The sequence below is a fragment of the Oryx dammah genome, unplaced genomic scaffold (assembly GCF_014754425.2).
Source record: "Oryx dammah isolate SB20612 unplaced genomic scaffold, SCBI_Odam_1.1 HiC_scaffold_28, whole genome shotgun sequence".
Lineage (NCBI taxonomy): Eukaryota > Metazoa > Chordata > Mammalia > Artiodactyla > Bovidae > Oryx > Oryx dammah.
In genome coordinates, this window is record NW_024070212.1 from 11854216 (window position 1) to 11867930 (window position 13715).

The 13715-nt window shown below is 55.0% G+C and overlaps 1 protein-coding gene across 2 annotated transcripts in view; it reads right to left on the reverse strand.

The window, feature by feature from the left end:
- Nucleotides 1–13715, reverse strand: part of KIRREL1 (kirre like nephrin family adhesion molecule 1) — a 104332-nt gene that overhangs the window by 14488 nt on the left and 76129 nt on the right. For both annotated transcript variants that reach the window (XM_040230193.1, XM_040230194.1), the window contains exons 2-4: nucleotides 7873–8022; nucleotides 5967–6116; nucleotides 546–703 (exon numbers count right to left, since the gene is read on the reverse strand). In XM_040230193.1, coding sequence (XP_040086127.1) covers nucleotides 546–703; nucleotides 5967–6116; nucleotides 7873–8022 — 458 coding nt within the window. The remainder of the gene's footprint in view (nucleotides 1–545; nucleotides 704–5966; nucleotides 6117–7872; nucleotides 8023–13715) is intronic.

Genomic DNA, 13715 nt, shown 5'->3' on the forward strand with positions numbered 1-13715 from the left:
GTCCACATAATCTCTGCTTCCCCAAGCTCTTAGTTGTGCCGACTGGGAACATGCACCAGCTAGAGACTGGGGGAAGAAAGTTGAGAGGCTCGTTAGCAAGACTACATTCTGATCCAGGTATAAACCCCAGCTCTGCTGCAGGTCAGCTGTGCGTGACCCTGGGCAAGTCACCCAACCTCTCTAAACATCAGTTCACTCTTTCTGAGTTGGAAGTTAACAGCTAATTTATGAAACTCCTGTGAGGATTAAGAGAGACTGTCCATAGACCTTAGCATGCGCAGTGCCTGCTACACTATGGGTGCTTAATTAATGTAGCTATTCTCATTATTATTCTTAGTCTCTGCTAACTACTGAATGGCCCTGAGAATTCTCTTGTCTGGACCTCAATTTGCCCAGCTATTTAATGAGAGGATTGGACCACATGACTTCTAAGGCCTCTTTCCACATCTGTGTCCCCCACTAGTCTGTGGTCAGATTCATGTAGGAAAGGAAAGGTGACCTAGAGGGCGGCCTTTGAGGAGCTGGGGGAACAGGCAGGGTCTCACCGTGCTGGCTACAGCACCCTCCTGCTGCGTCCCGTCCCGGAACCAGATGATGGTGGCGGCAGGCTTGGCGTTGAAGGCACGGCATGTGAGGTTGTGGGGGGTGCCCGCCTGCAGCAGGATCACAGGACCGCCATCAATCCTGGTGTCCTCTGGGGGGACTGTGGGGAAGAGCAGAGCAGAGTGAGTGCCGGATGTGGCCAACAGTGCCCTGATGACCGAAAGCCCTGCCCTGGAGGCATCTCTCCTACCGCACGTCCAGCCCTTGGTGGGGCAGAGCCATCCTTAGGCCCTAACTCACGATCACTGAACCTGCTGTTCCTGTGGTCTGGGGGACCTGGCACAGAAAGGTGGCTACCTCCAACGTAGCTTCTTAGATCCATTCCCTCCTATCTGCTCCTCCACGCTGGCGCAGCTGGGTGAGTGGCTCTATCACAGCCACCTCCCAAACGGACTCCCTGCCTCCAGCCCCTGCTGGCCTCAACCCATCCATCATGGCTGGGTTACTTTTTCTACAGACCAGCCAAGTCTGCACCACTTCCCTGTTCAACCACCTTCCATGTCTACCAGCTGCCACGGGCATGAGTTGCAAGCCTCTCGGGCTGCGACCAGTGTTCCCCAGGTCAAGTCCTGCACTTCCCCACCTCTTCTTGTTTCTGCTCCCTTCCCTTACGGCTTCTCTGTGTCCATCCTGTTCGCATCCCAGCTGCTACACAGGGCCTTCCATGCCACATCTCCCTCCTCAACCACCGCCTCTTTGCTTCCCAGCCAGTCACTCAAAGCTCCGAGCACCATCTATCAATAGCCTGTCTTTGGGTTACTTATGAGGGTTCTCCATGTCCCCTCTCCAACAAAACCATTATCCCTGGGAAAGCAGGAACTCCATCACATTAATATCTATAGTCTCCGGTGCCTAGAACATGACCAAAGCAGGCTCTGGCTAAATGCCTAAGGAATCGAATCAGTCACATGTCGGAAATATTAACAGGAAATAGTTCCCTGTCCTATACCCACAGGCTTTGAAACACTCAGGTGAACCAGACTGCAAGTTCCCTGGGAGCAAGGGCTGCTTCTTTTTTCTCTTAAAGCCCTAAGATCTAGAGCAGAGGCTGGTTGATAATGCATCCTTGGGGCTACTAGTGGAATAAGTAGTTGATGGGATAAAGACAGAAGGGTTTTGATTATAATTTTGATATTTGGTCTACCTCGTGTTCATCAGCCAGCAATGTGAAAGGGTTTCGTTTGCTTTTTGCCTGGAAGACCAGAGAAACGCAGGTGCTTTCCAAGGGAGCCCTTGAGAGGAGACCCTGGGGTGCCCATGAGGCCAGTCGTAGGCAGGGCTGTCCTAGAGTTTATGAGATGATGGTCTCCATTTTTGGGGTTTCCGGGGAGAGGAACCTCTTGTAGCCCATCCCAGCACTTTGCTCAACTGGTGCATGCAGAGTGGGAGGGTGGGGCCAGCCCAGGCTCTAGAAGCAGGCTGCCCTGGTTTCAAGTCCTGGCGCCTTTATTCGTCTGTCAAGTGACCTCGGGTGAGGCTGCCAGGTCAGTTTCTTCAACAGGGACATACGATGCCCATCCCCAGGGTCCTCGTGCAGGCTGGACCAGGGCGGTAGAGGGGCCGTCACGTGTGACGTGCAATGTGTCCATGTTAGTGCTCGGACAAGAGCCAGCAGCGCCTCCAGCTCCTGGCTGGCCAGTGATCTGCTTGCTGCATCCCGGGCTCTTCCTCCTTGCTCGCTAGTGTACATGGTTCCAATGGCAGAGGGATGCAGATTGGCAAATGAGGTGGGAAGGAGAGAAAGGCAGAGAGAAAGGGAACTGCCACTCAGGCTCTCTTGGTCTGTGTGGGGCCCCTCTGAGGTCACACAATGCTATCATATCCCAGGAGGACAGTCCTAGTTGGGCAGAAGCTTCTTCTCCCATCAGCTTTCCCTTCCCTTGTAACATTGGTCCTCACCCTTTATTTAGGGAAAGAAGGTGCCCATCTGCCACCTTCGTTACTAGCCCACCTTAGTATCTGGGGAGGAGAAAATATGGCCATTGAGGTGTCTACTAAGCTTAGTTAGACGGCATGTGTCCAGGTGGTTCTTTTTTTTTAATTTGGCTGTGGTTTTTCAGTCTGTATGTCATGTCCGACTCTTTGTGATCCCGTGGACTGCAGCACACCAGGCTCCCCTGTCCTTCACTGTCTCCTGGAGTTTGCTCTGACTCATGTCCATTGACTTGGTGATGCCATTCACCTATCTGATCCTCTGCCACCCCCTTCTCCTTTTGCCTTCCGTCTTTTCCAGTGAGTGAGGTCTTAGTTGTGGCAGGCAGGATCTAGTTCCCTGACCAGGGATAGGACACAGGGCCCCTGCACTGGAAGTTTGGAGTCTTAACCACTGAACCACTAGGGAAGTCCCCGTGAGTATGTTTATGAGCACATTTTTAGGATTTGAAACTTAAATTTGTATATCAATATTTATGTGTCTGAGGCCTCAGTTTCCTTGTTTGTAAATTTTCAAAAAGCATTCACATCTGTTCCCCAGAGTTCCTACTGGGAGAATGAAAGGAGAGATCAAGGGTGTGAAACTGACTGTAAATTGTAACATGATCGACATCTCCACCACTCACTGACTGCTCACCAGGTGTCAGCTCAAGCGCCTGTGCATAGGATTTCATTGCATCCTCACCACAGAGTGTATTTCATTAATCCTTTCTTTCATGGTAAATACCATTGACTGCCCCCTACCCCCCGTTCACAGACAAGGCACTGAGGTCCAGACAGGTCAGGCCAGTGTGCTCAGAGCTCAGTGGCAGGGCTGCGACGAGGACTAGGGCTGCGGACCCAGAGCTGTGCTCATCACCACTGCTCTCGAGGTCATTGCTGGGAATGATGAGGGAGCCGTGGGTCTGTATTATGTCTGTGTCTGTCTGCCAGGGAGTGGGAGGCAGCTGCTCAGAGTTCTGCAAGACCATTCTGTGGCCTGGGCTGGTCTGGGGTGGGGGGTTGACCACCAAGGGGTATAGCTGCAGGAGAGGGGAGGTGACGAGCCCGGCCATGTGCAGGGAGGCCGATTCCACACACCGAACACAGCACGCTCGCCACTCAGTCCTGCCCAGTCTCTGAGCCCTGAATGAACAAAAGCCGTGCGCAGGCAGGTGAGCAGAGGAAGGTGCGCGAACTGTCCTGCCTTCTCACTGCCTCCACGTGGCTGCAGGAGGCAGGGGGCGTGAGAGTTCCAGAGAGACGAGGAGGGGACAGAGTGAGGGGAAAGGAGTATACGGATGCACCTTCCATCTCTTTCACTCTTGGGGCCTCAGCCACCTGAAACACCCAGATAGGCTACAGAGATCCACATCCCCAACACCCTCCACATAAGCCAGCCAGCTCCCTGCTCATGTAGACCTACCTCCCTCATTGACTTGAAAGCATTTTAGGCAAGATACTTCTCCACCAAGGGTTCCCATTGATATTCTCCTCTGCCAGGAAGCCTTCCTTGATTGAACCAAGTTGCAGGATGTCATTACTAAGCTCCTGTTATATATCTAGGGTCTTGGCTGGCCTTTACCCATCTTTCTCTATTTCTCCCTGTCTATGCTGGGGCAGGAGGGGGAAGGAACAGTATCAGGACCCCCTCATTCAAATGGCAGTCTCCAGTCTGGAAGTAGCACCTTCCAGGACTTAAGCAGAGGCAGTTAGGGAGGAATAAAGAAGAGATAAGGCCTCGTAAGTATCTCGTGTTCCCTTGGAATGCCTGGTCCAGCATGGGGGCTCATACCCTCTCCAGTGAGGAGGGGAAGTTAATGCCTTAGCACTCCACACCTACCCCTGGTGGTCAGGTAACTCCTGCCCCCTAACCTCCATCCTGCTCGATGCTAATTCTCCCCATGTATCTTCACTAGAGAGGAAAAGTGAGTCATCTACCAGCCTGGAGTCCTAGTCCTTCAGGGCCTTTACATCCAGAGAAACAGACTGCCGGGTCCCTCTGGTGCTCACTTATTCTGACACCTCACATCTGCCCAGACCTTCACAGTTTACAACTCCCCACTCAGGGAGCAGCAAAGCGGCAGTTGCTAAGAAAAGGCCGGCATCATTATGCCATGTTACTGAGGAGAAAACAGATGACCAGAGGTCATGACCTCTTCAGGGTCACGGTGCCAGAATGGCCCAGGTCTCCTGACTCCCAGCCCAGGCCTCTTCCCGCCATGCTCAGATGACTTGTTGCGTCCTCACCCTTCTCCCCCAGCTAAGAATCTTCCTTGTGTCCAGACTCACTTAGCTCAGCTCCCCGCTCATTCTTCCCATCCCTCCTGGGGGGAATCCCCCACTTCAACAATTTCGGGGTTGGGGAGAGAAAAGAGAGAGGGCAGGACAGATCAGATGGGAACAGCAAAGAGAAAGGGATGGAGCAGATGACAAAAGGGAAGGAAGAGGGTCACAGGCAGACAGAGACAAGCTGGAGACAAGTGGAGCAGAGTCAGAGGCCCAGGCAGAGCACCAGAGCTTGAGGGAGACAGAAAGATGGATGGAGCTGGGGGTGCCGCCAGGGAGGTGGAGCGGGGTGTGGGGGGGCGTGGGGGGGGGGTGAGGGCGTGTCAGAGCTGGCCTCATTCCGGTACTGGGTCCTGTGTGCGTGCAGGAGAGGATCCCCTCATTATGCAAATGGCCCCGGGTGTTACCATAGAGGGACACCTGCTCTGTGCCCTGTGGGCGGCAGCCAGCAGGCTTCTTCAGAGACAAGCCACGCTCCAGCGCTCCAGCAGCTCCTGCAGACTCAGCCAGGACCCTGCCCCACCCCCTCCCCGTTTCTCAGCCCTCAAGGCCTGACCCTTCCAGTGCTGCTCCCCAGTTCCCTGAGGAGGCCTGGAGATGGAGTGGAGAAGGTTGGGTGAGTGCTGAGGGCAGGAACGGAGGCCGAGAGGGGAAGAGGGGCTGAGCGGAGGGAAAGGAGCGAAGGGAGCAGTTTCTGGGGCAGCTGCGAGGGAGAGGAAGGGAGAAGCTTCCAACAAGCCCATCTGCCAGGAGAGGCCTGGTCTCCATTGCCCTGCCATGCCCCCGCTCCGGCAGGGGCAGTTTATGTCCTGAAGGCGGAGCCCAGTCCCCGCGAGGCCTGGGCACAGGCGGGGGCAGAGAGGATGCCAGAGCTCACACAGCCCACGTGTCCAGAATGGGTGCCCATGTGCCCACTTTTTTCTCTTCTATCTGAACTTGGCTTTGGAAGGAGTTTAAAGGATTGGGGGAGGGAAAGCAAGGGAGATAGTCAGGATAGTACATGAGGCCAGGATCAGAGACAGAGAAGCTGGGAAATGCAAGAGGATGTTGGGGAAGCGAGGGACAGCCAGGACACCAAGAAAAAGAGACAGGAGGAGGTGGCGGGGCAGTGGTGGGCAGCGGGGTGGTGGTGGTGGTGCATGCAGGATGTTGGGGGTTATTACTGAGCACGGTGAGTTTTGCTCGCCGGGAGCGCAGGGCGGCCTCCGTGGCCTGGCACTCGTAAGAGGCATCGTCAGAGAGCTCGGCGTCTGTGATCTCCAGGTTGTACTGCCCGGCCTCTGCAGAGCCCACGACGCGGTACCGTGGCCAGGCTGCAGGAAGAGAAAGGGCTAGCCTAGGTGAGCCCAGCCCAAGCCTGGGACTCTCCTGGACCGCCCTGCCCCAAAGGGCGCATCCTCTCCCCACATCAGGGCCCAGGGGTCCCTCTGGGAGCTAGCACCTCTCCCTCCACCCTCTCCTGGGGCCCAGGGGGCCCTTGACGGGGATGAGGTCCCCGTGCAGACACTGCGATGTCACAGCCTCCTCCGCTGAGGCGGGGAGCCACAAAGCAGGACGAGATGGGGGAGAGCAGAAGGGGGAGCTTTGCAGGAGCAGATGAAATCTCCGAAGCTGTTTGCAGACAAATGTCTCTCATAATAATAGGAAAGAAAAGGCAAAAAAAAAAAAAAGGCAGACAGCAGGGAGAAAAGGAGAGGAAGAGGGGAGGGTGTGTGGGCGCTAGGAAATATAGGCCATTGCAGCTCAGACATGAGCTCACTGGGGCCAGAGGGAAGCCCAAGGCGGGCGAAGGTCTCACCCTCACTCACCAAGGGAGGGATGTGAGAAGCAGGGTCCTGCCCAAGGAGCCCCTCCCCTGCAGGAACCTCGCCCAGCTGTGGCAGGCACACCTCTGTGCTTCTCCAGTCCAGCCGCCTTCTCCCTCCTGCCTCCAGGCTCTTGTCCACCCCTCACATTCTGTCAGCTCTCGTGGTCCCTACCCTCAGCTCCCTCCCACTGCCTCCCTCTGTTCAGAGGCTATCGATTCTTCTCACTCCATATCTATTGATCTCTCTCTCTCTCAGTTTCTTTCTCTTTCCATCATCAATAGATCCGCCAGCCCCTCTCCTTCCTTCATTGAGATAGCTCCATACAGACAAATTTCTCCTACCTGCTCTAATGCACAGAACCCGCAGCAAATAGTCTCAAGCCCTGGATAACAATAAGAATAAAAAAATGCATAATCCCTCCCGTGCTTTTACCATTACACTGCTTGACAGCGAGCAGTATGTTTTCACATATTCTCTCATTTGGTTCAAAACTCACAAACACTTTTATAAAGCTGGCAGACCTGCAGCTACTATGCCTATTTTACACAGTGGTAAACTAAGGCCCAGAGAGGTGAAGTGGCTTTTCTGAGGTTACCTAGCTGGAAGGCAGCAGAGGCAGGTTCTGATTCCCCATCCACTCTGCCAGGTGGCCTTTCCAGAAGTATCTTTACTTGCTTTGGAATAAAGGAGGGCTCCCCCTGTCCCCACCTTGACACATTATGTTTGTTTCCGAAGTGGCTCCATAGTGCTTGTTAAATGAATAAATAAGCACTTAGGCTGAAATTAAAATGAATTTGTGGCCACAGAACAGACACTGCCTGGGCAGGGGGCAAGAGAAACGCTGGAGCAAAGCCAAACTGGCAGGAAACACCTGTAGGACCTAGAAGCTGCTCTGTCCTCTCTTGGCTCTTGCAGGGGGCTCTGGAGCCCCCCAGCCCCTCCTGCTTGGCCTGGCTGCCTGCAGCTCCTCTCGTGGTGCTGTAAAGGTCTTTTGGTTTCCCTTGATTCCTTGGGCTTCCCGTTGGCCCTTTGTGAGCCAGTCTGCAACCCAGGAGGAAAGGCAGAGCTGTGGAGCTTGGACAGCAATAGAGAGAGAGCTCAAGACAGGCAGAGAGACCGACTCACACAGAAGCGGGAGAGGGGAGGAGAGCCCGGAGAAGGAACGTGGTGGGGAACGCAGGATGTTGAGTCCAGTACTCTTTGGTGGTGAGGGGAGGGAGGCCAAGATGGGGTAGGCTAGGTGCTGGGCTGCCCCACTCACCTTTGAGGCCCTGCCCCATGCCCAGTGCCAGCCCATCCTTGGTCCACTGCACGATCCCCGAGTAGTTGAGCAGCACGCAGGGGAGCACGGCCCGCTGTCCAGCCACCACGGTCTGGTCGGCTGGCTCCTGGCTGAAGCGGGTCTGGGTCCCTGTCAAAGCCAAAGTTGGCACAGGGTCAGGAGATGAGTGAGGAGAGGGCTGCACAAGAAGCCGTGCCTCCCAGGCTTCCGCTCCTACCCCGCAGTGGCCCGAGAGAGAGCCACAGGCCAGGAAGCTGGACCCTCTGGTCCTCACCCCATGTCAGCCCCAAACCCTTCCCTCCAAGAAGCCATGTGCTGGCCCTTGATTCTTCCTTCCCTCCACGGCCCATGGGACTGGGTTTCAGAAGCTGAGGCGCTCAGCGAGCTTAGAAAGTGGTGCAGTGTTATGTAAAGGCCTCAGAGACCAGGCTAGTCCAAGCCTCTCCTTGTTCAGACGAGGACACTGAGGAGAGAGGAGAGTCACTTTCCCAAGGGCACCCAGCGAGTTAAGGACAGAGCAGGACGCAAACCTGAGCCTAAGCCTGGGCTCCTCCTCAACCACCTCGACCAGGGCTCCCCCATCCCCACACCCATATCACTGGGTGACGAATCCAGAACACACGCCACTGCTGATACCATGGTTGCCCGGAATCCCTGAGAGGTGAATATCCTACCATATCTCCGCTTGGATCTGTGTACATGAGCCAATATAAGGGGACACACGTATGCAACTACGCCAACCGCAATCCCCCCTTGGACGCACGCAGCGAGTACACAACGGCATATTCTGCGGGATAGTCACGTCCACCTGTATGTGTATAAATAAGCTTCCTGGGTGGCTGGTGGCAGACCCCAGACAAAGGAGCTCTGAACCCACTTCCTGTACGCTTGTCCGGTCCCCTGTGTTCACCCCTTGCCCCCGGGCTCTGGAGGCATGAGTGCATACACACGATGGACACACCAGCACACGCCCAGCCTCCCACCCCGTGGGAGCTGACAGGGCCACGTGACTTCGTTCCACTCTCCCTCTGGCTGCCGGAGCTACACATGGCTGCCCGGCTGGCAGCTCGGCCGGGAGCATTTGATTAGAGAACTGCAAAGTAATTGCCTTTAATTGCGGAGCCTAAATGGAGCAGGGAATTGGATTTCGGGTTTCTTCTCCCCTCTGCCCCCCCACTGCTCCCACCCACCCACTCCAGCCACCGCTGGTCGGCAGTCCTGGGCACTGCACTGTGACTGCCAGCTTCCCGCGCTGGGCCCCAGGAGATGGAAGGGCTGCGGGACAGCACAGGGAGAGGTCTGGGGCTTCCCACGCACGTCCCCAATCTGTCACACTCGGTAACCCAAATCAGTTTTCCCCCGGAACTCTGGGGACTCCTCCCCCTCTTTCCCTCCCCAGCTTCCAAGTCTTTTAGAGACCACAATCCTCAGATCCAACTCTTTCCTAACCCAGCTTTCCAAAATCTCTCTGATCCTCCATCACTCGTACTGAGTATGCAAAAGAATGGTCCCACGCCCATTCCAAGATCTTCCTCTTATTCACCAGGAACGGGACTCTCATTTTCTCATCCCTCCCTTCTTCTTTTTGCTCCTCCAGCTCCATTTCTCACCCTTCCAAAATTGCCTCACCTTCCTGCTTCTTCCAGGAAGTCCTCCTAGATTGATCTTTCAGTTCCCTGGGCAAACACAGCTTGTCCCACCTTTCAGCCCTGCTGTCACAGCTCTATCCATGGATTTTCTCTCCCAAGCTATCAGAGTCTAAGTCCATGCTTTTGTTTGTGGGTAGAGGGCGGCTGTGGGTGGCAGTCTTTGCCCCCCTACCTGTTCCATTAGAATGGGAACCTCTCCGCAAGGCCGAGGCCCACACTGTCTCTTCTCTCTGAATCTCCCTGGACATTTGGCATCCACATTGGTTGCATATCAAGGAGACCAAGTGAGAAACGGGCAGAGCTAGGAGTGGACTGATGGCCAGTATATGATTTATTACGACCAGGCAGCCTCTCTTGGTTAAGTGTGTAAATCCAGTTTCTTGGGTCTGCAGGGTGTCAGGAAGTTAGAAACAGCAGCTCCCCAACTCTCTTGATCTGACATCCCATCTATGTCTCCTACGGGGAAAGGAAAAGGCTCACCCATATTTCCTGGGATTAGGGTGGCAGGTGCTGATATCCTGGGGGAGAGGTGGGTCAGGTGAGCAGCCAGTATTATTAATTCAGGCATTGCCCTCATTATTATTCAAATTTATTCATATCATTGCGCATTTCTCTAGTGCAGCTACAGGCTGCAAATTCTCCACACTCACGTTTCTCCTTCCCAAGCCCCCGGAGCCCAAGTCAAGGGCTCGCGAGTAGAGTGGCCTGTGCACCCTGGCTCAGAGATGGGATTTATACTCACAGCTTTCCTGCATGGGGCCTGGACACCCTGCTGTCCTGTTGAAGTCTCCTGAGGACAGTGAGAAGCTGGTTCCTTGTCCACTGGTAGGTCAAGGAGGCAGCAGGATGGAGGCGGGAGGCCCTGGGAGCGCGAGTCAGAGATGGGTGGGCGTCTCGCCAGAGGGAGCGGTGTGACCTTGGCCTTGTCACTGCCCCTTCCCGGCCTCCTCCGTGTGCTCACCTATGCAGTGACAAGTCTAGGCCAAGGACTGCAAAGTCCCTTTGAAGAGTAGAGGTTTAGGAAACACTTAGGTTTGCATGGTGCCTCTGCCACGCACTTCCTACCAGTGTGACTGTGGCCAGGTTGTTCTGAGCCTCATTCTCTTTACTGGTGAACTGGGGGACAGTGCCGCCTACCTTGGACTGCTGGAGAGTTAAGTGGGAGGAGGTGGATGATTTGCTTGGTGCCTTCCCTGGCGTGCGCTCTCTGAATGGCAGCTATGAGCTTATTTATCCTGGACAGTTGGATAAGCAGAGGGACAGACGGAAACCTGAGCTGTGACGTGACAAAGACGACATCTGTCATTCTGGGGTTTTTGAAATACAGTTCCCTCTTGGCGTAGGCTTGGTTGAAGCAATTTAGTCTGGAGACAGGGGGATGGGAGTAATGACTCTCAAGAGAGTTGAGAGGAAGACAAACAAGGGATCTCAGGAGTTTAACTCAGTGGAACGGTCCTGTGGATCCTGAGCCTGCAAAAGTGACAGGCAGTGTTGGCTGACCCCCAAACAGCCTCTGCAGCCAAAACAGTATCTAAGCCACAGTCCAGATGCCCGTGGGTTGTCCTGACCTGGATCACGATTAGGAGAAAGCCCTAAGCCTGCTGCGCCACGGCCAAGGCCCACTCACTCTTCTTTGCACACCCCAGGCTTCTGTCCTTGTCTCCACATCCTTATACAGGCCTTCCTGGGCAGAACACTGCTCCCTCCCCTTCCCTTGGAATTCGAATAATCACCTCCCCTGTGAAGTCCTCCCTGCTTGCCCAAATGGCCTCAGAGCCCTCTGTACCCACTCCCCACCTCTGCTGGTGGGTGAGTCCATGCTGCACTACCCACGCCTGCCCTGCCCTGGGAGAACTCCTTGCGTCTGGACTGTGTCACTCAGAGCGTCTGCCCCATCACCCAGCACAGGGCCTGACTGCCAGGCACACAAAGGTGTTGTGAATAAGTCTGTTGATTGATGGAGTGACAATGAGCAAATGCCTGAATAAACAGTCCCACCCGTGCAACCCCATCAGGGAAGGAGGCAGATACCCCATTCTCCTGGTCAGGCTCATGGACTGCAGCAAAGGCAGGCAGGGCAGGAGAGTGGGAGGGCAGGACAGGGTTCTCCCTGCAGGCAGAGGAGTAAGAGTGCCGGGGGCAGGCCTGGGGGCTCCCTGAAGCAGGGAATGTGGGGCAGAGCTGGGATGGGAAGGGGAACAGAACTCTGGAAGGTTCTGGTGCAATGATGGGGGTGAGTGAAGAGGGGATATGGGGACTGCTGAGAAAAAAAGCCTAGAAAGTGAGCAGAGAAATATAGGCATCAATAGACACAATAGGAAGGGCAGAGGTCGCTTTACAACCGAAAAGGAGGTACTGGGTATATATCAAGAAGGCACCAGGAACTGGTACCAGTGGCCTCACAAGCATACACACAAATCAGAGAACACAGACATGCCTCGGAAGTCCTGGTGGCCTGGGTCTTCCACCGGCTGTGACATAGGTGACGCAGAACGGAGTCTGCACTGGGCTGGGAGTGGGCGTGGGGGTGAAATGCCAGCCCCATTGCCACATCTACACGCTACTTCCAGGAAATACTAAACATGCAGGGGAATGGTCTCATGTGGGATGGGAAGCCAGGTGGGAGGGGGATCAAGAAGGGCCTGAACACAAACAGAATGCTGACAACAGCCCAGCCTTGGAAGCAAAAGCAGTGCCCTCGAATAAGCAGCCTCTCCGGGCTGGCAGCTCCAGTCTGGGGCAAGTGCAAAGCCCCGTGTGTGTGTCTAAGTGAATTCCCTTCTGCTTTCAGCCTGCTGCTTCCCTGTCTTCAGACACTGGCAGATGCTGGTGAGCTCTCAAGCAGCCGTGGTGAAGGCAGGCAGAGAAGAAGTGTGCTGCACACGGGTGCACAGGAGCTCACACACTCACAGACCAACAGGGAGCCTGGCAGGGGCACTGGTGACACTGGGAAGCAGAGACAAAGACAGACACCCACCGGCAGAGGGAGAGAGAAAGGGGAATGGAGGAGACGCAGGAAGAGAAGAAGAAGAGGAGATCTTGGTTGGAAAGAGCCCAGGAAAAAAGAAGACACGTGCCCAGGGCAGAGACACAGAGAGACAAGCACCAGCAAAGATCTAGTGATACAAAGACCCAGGGAGCCACAGAAACCCAAGGCAGGAGAGCAGGCAGGCTGAGGATGGCAGGCAGATGGGGACGCAGGGAAAGACAAGGACAGCAGGGCAGGGAGGCGATGGTGAGTGTGGTCATAGGGGCCAGGGCCTCATCTCCAGATTGGTTCCATCCTTTAGACATGTTGCCACGAGGCTGAGGCATCTGACTCCAGGTGCCCCCGCCCTAGTATTGTCACTAGGACAGGAGATTCCAAGGAGGCTCAGGCAGGGATTGCAGGCAGGTGAAGAGCTGAACAGTGTGGGGAGGGCAAGGGGAGCACGGAGGGACCCTGGGGAGAAAGGAGAAGAGCAAAAGAGGGATGCCATAGGGCAGAGGCTGCTGGGCTCCTCCCTGATGTCCCCCCAGCCCTCCTTCCTTCTGAGTTAACCCTGGGCCTCACCACCCTACCCCACAGCTCAAAGCACCTCTGGCCTTCATCTTGGGATGGTTCCTCCCCTATTCTTCCTCCCCTTTGTTTGAGCTTCTCCTTTTAGCACTTATCACAGCCTGCTTTGGATTAAAAGTTACTCATGTGTGTGCGTTTCTGCCTCTCCCACTCTCCTGGGAGCCCCTGGAGAACAGAGATGCGTGAATTTTCCTTTCTTGTGCCTTCAGAGCTAGCAACGTTCCTTAGTAATGCTAACTCCCGATTAGAAGACTCTATGTACTGGGCGCCGCTGCACATGCCTCAGAGACACTGTTCCCGGCACAATGAAGGTTATGGTCTCCATGTTAGAGTAAAGGGAAATAAGGAAGCGGCAGAGATGAGGATGAACTCAGGACTTTTAGGCAGTATACTCCCTGGGGCTTCCCTGGTGGTTCAGATGGTAAAGGATCTGCCTGCAATGCGCAGACCCTGGTTCAATCCCAGGGTCAGGAAGATCCCCTGGAGAAGAGAATGGCAACCTACTCCAATACTCTTGCCTGGAGAATTCCACGGACAGAGGAGTCTGGTGGGCTACAGTCCATGGGATTGCAAAGAGTTGGACAAGACTGAATGACTAACACACACACACCCTG